This window comes from Megachile rotundata, chromosome 12 (genome assembly GCF_050947335.1).
Source record: "Megachile rotundata isolate GNS110a chromosome 12, iyMegRotu1, whole genome shotgun sequence".
In the NCBI taxonomy this organism is placed as follows: Eukaryota; Metazoa; Arthropoda; class Insecta; order Hymenoptera; family Megachilidae; genus Megachile; species Megachile rotundata.
The window spans coordinates 15,705,747-15,719,238 of NC_134994.1; the positions used below are offsets into that span (position 1 = coordinate 15,705,747).

A 13,492-nucleotide genomic window follows, 5' to 3' on the forward strand; every position below is an offset into this window, starting at 1 on the left:
CACTCGCCTTTGTGTTCTCCCCTCTTTCTCTCTTTCCTTCGAAACTCTCGTTCTTCCTCTTGTTCTCTTCTTCTCGGTTCTTCGTGTCCCGTGATCTACGTTCGTTGAAAGATCCTGCTCGTCCGCTCGTTCGCGGACCCACCGAGCCACGTCTCTTACGTCCAAATCTCTCGCGCGAATTCCTGGATTTCGTAATCTTCGGCCACATCGAAATCCTACGCGTTTATGGACACGACGACCGTTTCGTAACACGCGCACGACGCTTTCCTCCACGCTCGCGCGGACGTTTACGATGTTTTGGATACGCGCGCGACTCCCTCGACACACGCTTCCGTCGCTCGTTCGCGGAATCTCCTAATTGACGAACGACCGAGCGCGTCCACGAAATCCGCGTATTTGCTCTAGCAATTTGTAGGGTCCTGCGGTGCGCGTTAATTAAACGAGACAGCCTGGCACCGTTCGCGTTCGGATAAAAATACTCGAGGCTGGTGACCCCGACGCTGGTGACCACGAGGATCACGGGCCCGGATGGCGCCTTTGGACGAAGGAAGTTACACCTTCTTTTTTTTTACAAACTTCCTTCCGACGTTTCCAACTACCGTGGAACAATTTTAACGCGTACGGTAAAAAGGAAGAGGGCTCGGTCTGCGCATTTTCCGTACAATACTCGTGCGTAGATGTCGAAACAGCTAGCTCGAACTCCGACTTAGCCATCCAACAGCGAGCGCTGGTATCATTGGTGAATTAGAAATTCTTAATGTAGATACATCGGGCTAGTTACGTAACAGCGCGGATGCATGCGCAGTTTTTGGAGCAAGGGCGCTTAACGTATCTAATCTGGTGGTATAGTCAGGTGTCCTACTTTTGCTCGTTATCGAATAAGTTGGTTGTCATCGTGGAAGCTTCGGGTGCTGCGTGTCGGAATTCGAATACGTTTCTGGCGACGCGCGGACCGACAGAAAATTGGAGCAACGTCGTCGACGAACATCGCGTCGACGAAGGTGCCTCGACGCGTTCGCGCAAAAACTCGTTTCGTGGTTCGTTGCGAAGGTTAAAACCGTAACGCTTCTATCTCGGCTGGTTGTCCGTGGTGTTGCGCGTCCGCGCACGAACCGGCCGAGCTTAACATCGGCAAGGCCCCTTGCCAGACCGCAATTACATCCCATAAAGCACGATTGAGACACGGTTCGACCATTATTCTCCCATACAGGGCCGTACAAAAGGGTCTCGCCGTTTAACGCGCCCCCATACGAGCTGCTCGCTTTCGGAATTTATACACGCACGTAGATACGTACACGAACGCGCGTACACGCGCGAGCGGTATACCCTCGAACGAAACCTCGAGGAAAAATGCGAGAGGAGAACTCGCCTGGTCGAGGCGTCCAGCGGAGCTCGGTGTTCGGAATCGCTGGCATTTTCTTCCGTAATTGCGACGAACCTCGTCGTTCTTTTCTCGCCGAGACGACGGCCGAGGGAAAGAAAAATATTCGCAGAAGAGAGAGAATTTCGCAGGAAATCGAAACCTCTGAATGATGGTTCGAAGAATTTCAGATACGAGACGAAACGGATAAATAAAGGGGTAGCTGAAAAAGGCACGCGTATATAGCAAAGAGCCACTCGTTTAGAGACGTTCGTGGCGAATGAAAGCGAGGACAAGTTACATCGAGTAGCGCACGGTATTACTTCCCTAAGTGGCACGAGCCTGGGTTCGTAGCTCGCCACTTGGAAAGGTAGCTACTCGTTTTACGATTCGATGCTGTTGTCCGTCCGCTACTCCCTCGGAACTCGGAATACGATGACTTTCCCCTCGTTGTCGGGGAGATGATCCGTTTCGAGCCGATCGAAATTTTAACGAGAAATTCTTGGAATTTTTACGAACCGATCATCGATCGGACCGAACGAGTTTCGAAACGATAATCAAAGTCCCGCTAATGCGTTCGCGAGACGGTTTCTTCGAAGTTGCCCGCGATCGTTAGCGACCTCGAGCCGCGGGCGTACGAAAAAAAAGAAGGCTAAGAGGACGAGCGAGAAGAAACACGGTCTGAACGTTCGTTAAATTTTGTCTTCGTTAACGGACTCGTTCCCGATTCTCGGCACCGTGTAAACACGTCGAAACCGTAACAGTCGGTGCGCAACTTCTGTTCCGTCGAGGAAAGACTTTCCTGAAGGAGTCCTAGCGGAAGGAGGAAAACGAAAGAACGAGCTGTTCTTTCTTTCGAGGAGGAACAACGCGAAAGGAGGAAGGTAAATGTTGATTTTGCCCGTGACGTTTAACGACGTCACCAAAATCCTCGAATCCCTTTCATCTTTTTGCTTTTTGCTACTTCAAAGAAGAAAATAATCGTTCGTCGACGTGCGATGTTTATTTCTTGAAAATCTGACCGAATTCCACTGGACAAAAGAATACGTTTTTCAACAATTTATCTTTCGCGGTTGCTCAATGGAGCAATTGCGCAATTTTATCGTTCTGTCCCTCGAATATCAACAAACACGTGCCGGCGGAGCATCGAGAGAAGATCGTAACCTACGTCTTCTTTGGAGTGAAAGTTGGTCCCGCCAGTTTCGCTTGCGTTTCTTTTTTCTTTTCTTGTTCTTTGATCGTAACCGTTCTCTTGGTCTCGCCGCGTGACACCCTCGTCTTTTTCGTCGAATTCGACAGAAGGGCCCACCGAGCGAATTAGAAATTTCTCCTTGCTCTCGGCGAGGATGAACGCGTAAGTTCGCGAACGACCAGGATTATCGCGGTCGCGTACGCTCGTTATTCTTCTCGATGGAAACGGACACGCCATGCTTTTACGCGCGTCGCTGGAGAATCAGCGAAACGTTTGATGAAACTACGAGAAACGTAGAGAGGCGAATGCTCTAGCAGTCGAGTAGAACTATCACTTAATTCAGTTTTTCATTTTCTGCGTGGAGGAAAGAAATACGAGATGTTAGAAAATGCAGCGTCCATAAACGTTATTCTACTCGATTCTTCGAACACGCGAAGAGGTTCGTCGACCTCGAAGGGTACCGAAACTCGCGCATTCGACTGGCATGGACCACCAATAGCCTGACGCGGTGATTAATTATCGAGATTACAGACGCGTCTAAATTGGTTCGAAGCGAAAACTCGAGATTCCATGGCACAGGAGCGTAGACGCGAATTCCTGGTCGCATGAAACGCGGAGATCGTTCGCTTTGTCCCACTGTGGCCGTTTCTCTTCCCTTTCGGTGGCGTTTCTTTTTTTCTCTCCTTTTTTCAAGGCTGATTCTCAGCCACACCCTCGTGCATCAGAGGCGCTTTAAACGGGGACCAGACACTCGCGCACCTCGGTACTTTCGTTCGAGGCCTTTAATTTGGCACGTGTTCCACTCTTGGCTATTGTTGTCATGATTGTTGGGTGGATCTCTCTGGCTGTCCCTTTCTGCACTTTCCTCGCTTCGTCCGTTCCGTCTCTTCCAGCTTCGTTCGTCGCTCGGTTTTTTGCCGGCGAAACACCGTGTACGATCACCGGTAATGCACGAGTCCGTGTGCCCACCGTGGACGGCACGCGTTTCGTTTCTTCGTGGCCGTTTTTCGCGCCGCCGGCGACTTTCCATCGGAACGAAACGTTTCCGACAAGTTGAACGCGTTCCATCCTCGAGCGGGACGCGTTCCACACGCGAGTCCATGATCTTTCAACGCAGGAAATCAAACGTGCTTAAAACCAACGGGATCGGTAACTCTTTCGATCAAATTTAAAATGCCAGCTCCGAGATCCGCTTATTCGATATCGTTAGAGTCGTAATACGCGTGAGATCGCGCGCTGCCGATTTATTCTTTCCAGGGGGACGACTCCGCGTTCCTCGCCGCTCCTCGAAGGCATTCTGCTCCAGTTAATTTTCCCATCGAACAATTTGCACCTATGTAACCCCTCTTTCGAGCCAGGACATATCGGTTTTTGCGATATTCCAAAGAATATTAGCACGGAATCGTACTCAGTTCCGGTCGTTGAGCGGATAAACGATCGCGTTCGAAACGTATCGGTTCGTGATACGATTCCGCGTCGAAACAGCAGGACGGCACGGAGGAAGTCTCGTTCCGCGTCTCACGAGGAGAACGTACGAGAGCTGTCGCCGGAGAAGATAAAGAGTGTCGTGTATACAAAGAAAGCTGGCGGCACGCAGCGCGTGAGGAAGAACGATGGCGAAATTCCCCGTGTACGGTCCGTAAATTCCACGCTTTACTGCCTGTCGCCGGTGAAATCGAAGCATATTATTTCAGCGGAGCACGCGGCATCATCCTAGGTGGAAACCAGACGGGAAACGAAACCTAATGTCCTTCATTACTAGGATAAAATGTCTTTCGTCGTGGGGATGTTTCCCTCCCAGGAAGAACCTGATCGAAACGCGTTTCGTGAGCGATCGGTCGAGATGTCGAGATGATTCGCGCCGAATTCTTCGAATATTCTTATTATTCGATTACGTCGCCGCGTTTCCCTTTGGTACACGGCTGGGAAACCCTTTAACGCTTCGACAGCTAGGCTAAATTGGAGGAAAATTGCCTTCGGATAGCAATTTTACTTTTAATTGCGAACATTCGATAACGAATCAAACATAGTGAAATCTTGACAAAGCCCGTTAAAGAATGCTGCATAAGTTAGGATGAAACCGAAAATCGAATGAGGAGATCGCAAAAGTACTCCATCCTTGCCTCGGAACGTTCTTCGGTATCGGTCTCGAAAGATAGTCGAAACGAGCCTAGGCAACGGGAAGCTTTTAGGTCGCTGCAGTTTAGTAAATTACGTTGAAATCGATTAGATGCAGGAAATAGAAGCTTAAATCCGTTCGATTCGAAACGTACGAATGTATACGTATGCCTTAGGTCCTGAGTGTACCCTTTTGCATGAAATAGTATGTGTTTAGTAGAACGGGGGTGGCGGGTCGTCGGTTCGCCGGAACAGGTTTTCGATTAATCTGGGAAACTGTGATGGTTTGCAGGAGCTGAAGGAAAGCTTCAATTACGGCTTGTTCTGTCCGCCCGTGAATGGAAAAGCCGGAAAATTCTTGGACGAGGAACGTCGCCTGGGCGATTATCCCTTCAATGGACCCGTCGGCTATTTGGAGGTAAGAGACACAACCTTTTTTTTATTTTTCGCGACGTCGTTTTCGTTCGACAAACAAATTTATGCGATTCAGAAATGTCCCGCGTTCGACGCGAGTTAAAGATACGAAAAATACGATGCGCTAGAATTTTGGTCATTCGATAACGTGCATACGCGATATCTCGCGGTTAGTTGCCGAACATCTACCGTGGCTAACGTATCGAAAGAGTTATCGGTGAAAATGCACGAACCGTCGAAACGTCACATAAATGACCGTGTCGTGAACGAAATGTCGAGTAACCGGATTCCGTCGATTGTGTCTACGGTGTGCCGCTAATGGGTTAATTTGAATTTTCATCCCTGACCTCCGCGACTGTTCTCGTGTAGAATAATCGTCGATGGAGAAAGGTTGAATACAGGGGGTTTAAATAGGCTTCGGGGTGCATTGACGCGGTCGAAAAGGTTATTTCAGCTACAAGATTGCCCGGGCCCATTGACGTGTTCCTATCAAAGGGAACAAGAGGGAGAGAGAAAGAATCGAGAAAGAGGTTTGCTCGTGAATATCAAGGGGTTTGCTCGACAACCGACAGCTACCACGTTTTTCTGCGTCCCTCGGGTCAAGGAGGGTCCGTGGCTATTTTTTCCGCGAGTCTATTTTTTTTCTTCACCTGGCGAGCGGAAAACAGTACGTTCTAGTCGATCGAGGAAGAAGGGTTGCTCGTGACCGTGGTGGAAAACAAGCCTTGACGCGTGTTACGAACTCTCTTCGAGTGCACATATTTTTCTCCTGCGTAATAACAATGGCTTTGGAATTCAGAAAGAAACCAGAATCCGACGATTCCATGAGGGAAAGCCCAATTGAACTGGATAGAATGGTAAACTTTTAATAATTTATCTCGTTCGATACGGTGCCCCGTTTTCTGTTACTCGCGTATTATTCGTCGATAAGAAACAAATTAGCGAAACGTTTTGGAAATTAATATTCAGGAAATTATCGACGAGTTAATAATTAACGGTGACTAATAAGACACGCGGACGTGTAAAATTGTCGAGCATTTTAACGCGTTAGTCACAGTGAATCGAGACGTACGCGACAAGACACGTTCATTTTTCGCTATTGTTTTCCAATTCCGCGACATTGTGTGTTTGCTTTTCCTTCAGAAATTCAATTTACACGGGTCTGTGTAATTACCATCGATTACCACCGTTACGGCATGCCTTATGCATCCGATTACCGTATGACGTCGAGGCTATAAATAATCAATAAGCAACAATAATCGATACATCAAGTTTATAGCTGTCGCAGCAATCGACGGATTAAAACGACGATTATTCGGAATTACTAGTACCGATACTTATAGAAAGAGCAGATCGGTAACGTAGCGACGTAAAATTTCCAATTAATCGAGGATAGGAAAGACTCGTCGAAGGCAACCCGTTCGAAGACACGCCTCGAAGAGCCGTGTGTCGTCGCTCGTCGATGACTGTTCGAAACGGGAATTCGCGAAAAACAAATAATCCCACGGTTGGTTAACGAGATCTGGATCCTGGTCGTGGTGGTGTTTTCTTGCGTAACCGGATCTAGTTCTCATCTCGGTGTTCCGCCCCTGTTGTTCTTCGTCCTCGTCTCCGTTGAGAGATTCGATCGGTTCCAGTGCCGATAGCAGGATCGTTCTCGATGCGAGAAATTCACTTTTCCGAGTTCGGGTCTCGTTCACGTCGCACGAGTTACGTATCGTTCGTCACCTGTAATCGAAAAACCACCTCTGACGAATGGCTTCGTTCCGGTTTCCTCGTTTCCTCGCTGAACATTCGATCCAGCTGGTATGCCCCGCTCGTAATTCGAACCTTTTTCGATCGAATTTTCCCAAATTTACTGAAACAATTACATAACGCGCTACTATTCTTGACATGTTAATTATTATTCGTTAAATGTTCGCTTCCACTTTCGATGAAGATTCCGTCTCGCGATCCAGCGAATGAATTGAAGAAAAATATGCGTTTAATCGTTCCGATCGACTTGCCGTGCACGAGAAAAATTAACGATCCATCGGTTAAAGGCCAAGAATGATCGATTTTTCTCTTCTTCAGGCACGACCTTGATCCGCTTGAAGAGAGCCAGACGATTTTCAGCTCGTCCATTTCGCGAAATATTTCATCGTCGAGGTGGAAGATGTAGATAAAGTGCGAACGTCCGAAGATGGAACGCGGCGTGTTTTACTTTTCCCTTTTTTTTTGTTTCTTCGTCTTACTCTCGTACCGCGGCTAAGTTGCACGCAATAACGCGGATAGAAATAAATACGCGAGGTTAGACAGGCCCATAGATCACCTGTATTCGGTACCATCGGTGTTCGCAACAACGTTCTTTTTTTATTTCTTACGCTCATCGATCGCGGTTGCGCTCGCGCGTACCCTCGATTCTCGTCACGCGAGATTCACTTTCAGGGACGAGCTGACTCACGACGAATAGGCAGCTTTAAGTACCCGCGATCGTGTCGTGTTGGTCTCGCGAAACGACTATTGACCGACTATTTTCCTATTAACTCTTTTACTGCCAAACATCGCTAATCCACGAATTTATCACTCGCTCTTAAATCGGTGTGCCTGAATTATGTTGTGAAAGCCAAAAACTGTTCCCGTTGAAAGTAAACCGAAAGTCCTCTGCCATTTCGCTGGCCATGTTGCAAGAGCTCTTGGTACAGTCCGACCGACATCGTTGCACACAAATCCTTTAACGTTGCAATCGCGACTTTATAACCGAAAGAATTCGCTTCGCTAATGGCAAAAAAGATGTTCTTGAAAATAAGGCGATGACGTATACGCACGATCAGCACCTCCAATTTGCATTGCAGCTCCCTTGATAATCATAATTGCTGCTAACGGTGATCATTAACGCGGTTGTAGCTGCGATATTGCCTATCCGTCAGGATCTAACGCTATGAAGTATGATGCCTCCGATAATTACAAAGAACCGGCAAACCACCAGGAAGCGACAGGGTGAATCCCCGTCGAGTCGGGATAATTTTATACTCGATGCGTTCGTACTTGTTGTAGGATCATCGTTAGTAGAAAATGAAAAAGAAAAAGAGGAACGAAAAGAGCGTGGACGGTATCGCGGCACGAAGATATTCGGTGTCTAGACGCGACGGAGTCGCCTAGTCTGCTCGCTTCGATCTGTTCTCGCGAATGATGGATGATAGTTTGGTAAATCCGTATCGTCGCTTTTAAAATTCGCAGCTCAAGTACAAAAGGCGGGTCTACAAGATGCTGCATCTGGACGAGAAACAGCTGAAAGCGATGCATACGCGAACGAACCTGCGAAGGTTACTGGAATACGTGGCGAACAGCCAGGTGGAGAAGATCGCCAAGATGTGCAGCAAGGGTCTAGATCCTAATTTCCATTGCCAGGAAACCGGGGGTAAGAGGGCGTCGTTTAACTTACTTAGTCATCTTGTCGGACTTTGTCTGTCATGTTATCGAGTGCATATTCCCAACGAAAAACACCTGTATCGTTGTTGCAGAGACTCCGTTGACCTTGGCCACCACTTTGAAGAAACCGTCGAAGGTGATAATAGCACTGGTGAACGGTGGCGCCCTGTTGGATTATAGAACGAAGGAGGGATTGACAGCGATGCATCGAGCCGTCGAGAGGAACAGTTTAGAGGCGGTGAAAACCTTACTGGAACTTGGCGCCAGTCCAAATTACAAAGACACGAAGGGTCTGACGCCACTTTATTACAGCGTTATTTACAAAACGGATCCGATGCTCTGCGAGACGCTGCTTCATGATCACGCGACCATCGGCGCCCAAGATTTGCAGGGTTGGCAGGAAGTGCATCAGGTTATACGATACCGTTAATCTACGACTCCTTTAAACGTTTTAATTAATTTTACCAAACATTTAAGACAACGATAATTGGGTCGCGGACAATATAGTTTCGAAATCGTGTTTGAAGAAGTTCGATAACGAATATTACGACTCTATCCGCGTTGTAAATACTTTGCGGTCTCGAATTAAACACTCAAATAGTTCGGGTCGTTACTAAATATACTCTCGCTTTATTATCGATCGAACAAGCATCGAAGGTGAAAAACATCGTTATCGTCTCCTGATAACCTCGTATGTTCAAAATCTTGTTTTCCCTTCGTACCTCGACTGTATCTCCGATTCTTCGTTAGCTCGCGAACCGACTTTAAAGGACAGAACCAAGCTTGGTTTAATTATAATCGTCTCCCCTTCGATAATCGATAACTTTGCTGGTATATATTCGCAGGCCTGCCGCAACAACCTGGTCCAGCATCTGGATCACTTGCTTTTTTACGGCGCCGACATGAACGCGCGTAATGCATCCGGTAATACACCGTTGCACGTTTGCGCAGTGAACAACACGGACTCTTCTTGCATACGCCAGTTACTGTTCAGAGGTGCCCAGAAAGATAGTCTGAATTACGCGAACCAAACACCGTACCAGGTAGCGGTGATCGCCGGGAACATGGAATTAGCCGAGGTGATCAAGAACTATCAGCCTGAAGAAGTTGGTGAGTTCCGCCACGACCCCCGACATCGACGAAGAGAGGGATAATCGACAAAGGGCTATATCGTACACCGGCTAGAATCCCTGCGATTTCTATCTACGGAATTAAAACATTTTCCTAGCTGAATAAAAAAGAATTAACCCTCGAACAACGGATAACCGAGACACCAGCAATTTAAATATAATATTAGGGCTATTTTCATTCTTGCTTCATAAATTTCGCCCTGCACAGAGAATGAATGTAAGATGGGTACAATGAAATTCTTACGAAGCGCAGATCCAACGCTCGATCACGGCTAAATGAAATAATGTTCCTCTTTAAATCACCGAGGCGTCCTCGCCTAGAAAATTTTCGTTTGACCCATCTTACGTATAGCATCATCGCGTCACCCGTTCTGCATAAAAATCGTTCATTCGATTCTTTGAGTAGGTCATTTTAATCGAGGCACCATCTTGTACATATGTTCCGTGAGTACAGGTAGTCTCTATCGTTCGAAAGTTAATCCGTCGGTCAATGTTATACGTTTCGATCGTTAAGTCCAAGCTTATCTTTAACCTTCGATTTCGGTGAATTAATTCGGTGTTCTTAAATCCTAGTGTTAGTCAGTATATTACACGACATCGATTCGCACTCGAGATTACGGTGCGCGACGATTCATCCGCCTGCGTAAAATCGAAGATCGAGTTATTCGATAAGAGTAGAATAGATAAAAGGAAAAACGTGGACTTGGATCAAGATCGTTCGACGAACTATTTGATAGCACGTCGTGAACAGCTTGGCATGTGCATGCGCGTAGTACAGCTTCGTTTTTGATTCTGGTGTTTTCCTGTGTTTTTTATTTCTCTCTTTTTTTCTCCTCGTTCAAGACAACATACGCTTCAGCGCTTGTCGATAGAAAGTAGAGACACTTACCGTAAATTAGTCGACTACTGTACAGATCTATATATAGTATATGTACGTATACAGGATTGTACGTGATTCGTGTTTTTGTGCTGTATAATTAAACGTACGATCATTGTAACAGTCTGGTGAGATCTTTTGGTGGTGATGGTCTTGTAAGACGTGTCGAGTATTCTTCTGTAACAATAACTACAAGTAACGACCGAGGTTTTTGATCGCTTCTTTTTTTTCTTTTTTTTTTTTTTTTGAGTAACTAACGATGCCGTATCTTTGGACCGAGCGACACCATCGTTGCCGGATCGTCGATCGACTTCCGAAATGGTGTAAAATATTGCAAACAATTTTCTCAAGACTTTTGTTGAATATTTTTTCAACGAAAGGAGCTAATTAAATATTTTAGAACAGTATTCAAAGTAGAGAGAAAAAAGAAGATCGACACTTCGTCGTGAATTCGCATGTACCATAAGCATTTTACACCAGTCTGATAGAATAATTGTATCTCGAGCGAAAACAGTGAACTATTATGTTCGATCGAAAAGTCCCGCAGCGTTGAAGTCGCGAGAACAAGTTGATTAGTAATGTTTGGGTAGTTTGAACGTAATTTGTGAGTTTTCGCGTGTCACTGTGGGCCACAGTGATCGAACAGAAAAGTCCAACGGTGGTGATCGTAACGATATTAACCGATACGCAATATTGTGTCTAACCAAAACTGTGACTGGTAACCATGGCCACACTGTATCCTACAAAACAGATACAAGCAAATACCGCGACGAATGCGTGACTGTTGCGTGTGCTTGAATTCACCGCTTTCTTTTATATATGGTACAGACGCGCGTAACGCGATGCGAAACACCGATCGTTTATTCGAGTATAGCCGCGTGCATAGATGGCTTCTCTCGGTAAGGGCAACCATAGGGGCAGCTGATCCCCGCCGTTCACACGCGGTACCGTCACGCTTCCCCTTGCCGACAGGAGGCATCGTTGCACGACCGCTTTTACTTTTACCGTTTTCTCGTGATATGTTCGATTAAATTCGTGTTAAACTATACGAAACGTTACGAGTGTCCACCTTACGTATCTCGAGTTTAACGACATCGTTGAGTCGTTGTTGTTTCTAACGCGCGAACGATCAGCTGTCGAGTAACGTTCGAGTAGACGCGCGTGCGTGCGTGTGTGCGTGCGTGCACCAGCACAGCTTACGAGTCCGCTTCGATAAGTTCCGCGGCGATCTTCGATCCGTAAAACGGTGCGTCGAGAACGCGGGGCGTTGAACGGACATCGAATCTCGCTCGAAAGCACCGAATCAGATGCGCTAGAACATGCCGTTGCGAAAGCAGCACGCTCGAAACGGCTCGCGCAACTCGTTGAAAAGTTCGCGCGTCACCTGCCGGGAAATCGGGCGTGGTATCTTCGGACTCGCGAAAGGAGAAAAAGGACCGAGGGTCGAACGGTTTTCTCCGTCGGAAAAAAGAGAGGGAGAGTGTGTGTGCGTGTGTGCAAGAGAGAGGGAGAGAGAGAGAAAGAGGGAGAAAGAGAGAGAGAGATAGATAGCTAGAGGAGAAACGAGTCGCGTTCGCTCGGAGAGGAAGACGAATAAAGCGTTCGGCGAGCTGCGCTACTTGTAAGGCTAAGTAATCCTTTCTTTACTTAACCTTGCAACCCTCGATTTTCCAGTACCGTTTAAAGGGCCGCCACGCTACAACCCGAAGCGACGCTCGGTGGCTTTTGGCGGCGCGTCCACGATGACCACGAGCTGCTCGGCCAGTAACTTGGGCACCCTGACCAGGATACCGTCCGCGGAACAGCAGCATCACGTCGCTGCCGGAACGACCGCTTCCGGCGGGCCTAGCCTCACCAGAACGATCTCGGTGGAGCAGTACGCGTCGAGTATCAACGCGATCACGAGAGTACCGTCCGCCGAGCAATACGCGACCGGCAACCTGACCAGAGTACCGTCCACGGAACAACAACAGTACCTATCCACGGGGACGCTGAACAGAGTACCGTCCGGAGAGCAATACGCCAGCCCGATCGCTACGACGACCGGTGCCACCACGATTATCAGGCTCTCCTCCTCCGAGCAATACTCCGCGGCTACCACCGGTACGCTCACCAGAGTACCGTCCACCGAACAGTACCCGATCGGTACGCTCACCAGAGTACCGTCCACCGAGCAATATCCGAGCAGGACTTTGTCCGGTGAGCAGTACGCCGGTACGACCGGGGGTATCGCGAGGACCGATTCGCATCACGGCAACCTCGCCAGAGTACCGTCCATCGACGCGACCAGAAACGACCTACAAAGAATACCGTCCGAGCAACACGCGGCGACCACCAGGTCCCTAGAGCAGAACAGCCATCGGATCGCGTCGGAGTACCAGAGCCCCAATTCGCTGAGGGACCCTAACGCGAGGTAAGCATAAACTGTCTTTGCGATCCCTCTCGCGACAATCGATTGCTCTCGAAATTCGACTCTCTTGACCCACCTCGTTCCTATTTCTTGTCGGAGATCGAACCGGCTCGATTTTCGAGGAAGGGACAACGAGCAGCGTTTCCGCCAACGTTCAAAATAATCGCGCTCCTTCGCGTTTGGGGTTACTCGAATTCGAAGCAAAGACAATTTACGCTAATCTCGCGAGATTTGTCGATCATCAGGTCGAACGATCACGCGTTCGACGCTATACGAGTTACGCTCCATTTCAAGATTACCAGCCACCACGGAGAACTATCAGAACGTTAGATTGGAGGGACTGACAAGGCTACAAGAACACCGGCTCGAGCTTCAGCACCGTCTCGACATGCATAGAACGATGGAGATGCCGCCGTCGCCGTCACCGAGCAGCAGGAGTCTAGCTCCTTTCAGCTCGGCTAGCTCGAGCCTATCCGAAGGCAGCAATCAACCGTCAGGCGAAGATTCCGCCAGCATCGTCACAGGTATACACAAACACACACACGCGCGCAGGTTTATTTTCTTCGACCTTTAACCACGC

General features: G+C 48.1%; 1 protein-coding gene across 9 annotated transcripts in view; it reads left to right on the forward strand.

Moving 5' to 3' along the window:
* The window catches only part of Prosap (SH3 and multiple ankyrin repeat domains prosap), a 98,641-nt gene that overhangs the window by 77,911 nt on the left and 7,238 nt on the right, over positions 1-13,492 (forward strand). For 6 of the 9 annotated variants that reach the window (XM_076537864.1, XM_076537871.1, XM_076537868.1 and 3 more), the window contains 6 exons: positions 4,963-5,088; positions 8,304-8,484; positions 8,588-8,907; positions 9,341-9,605; positions 12,177-12,915; positions 13,207-13,436. In XM_076537864.1, coding sequence (XP_076393979.1) covers positions 4,963-5,088; positions 8,304-8,484; positions 8,588-8,907; positions 9,341-9,605; positions 12,177-12,915; positions 13,207-13,436 — 1,861 coding nt within the window. The remainder of the gene's footprint in view (positions 1-4,962; positions 5,089-8,303; positions 8,485-8,587; positions 8,908-9,340; positions 9,606-12,176; positions 12,916-13,206; positions 13,437-13,492) is intronic. The other 3 variants (XM_076537872.1, XM_076537873.1, XM_076537870.1) reach the window with 2 other exon arrangements.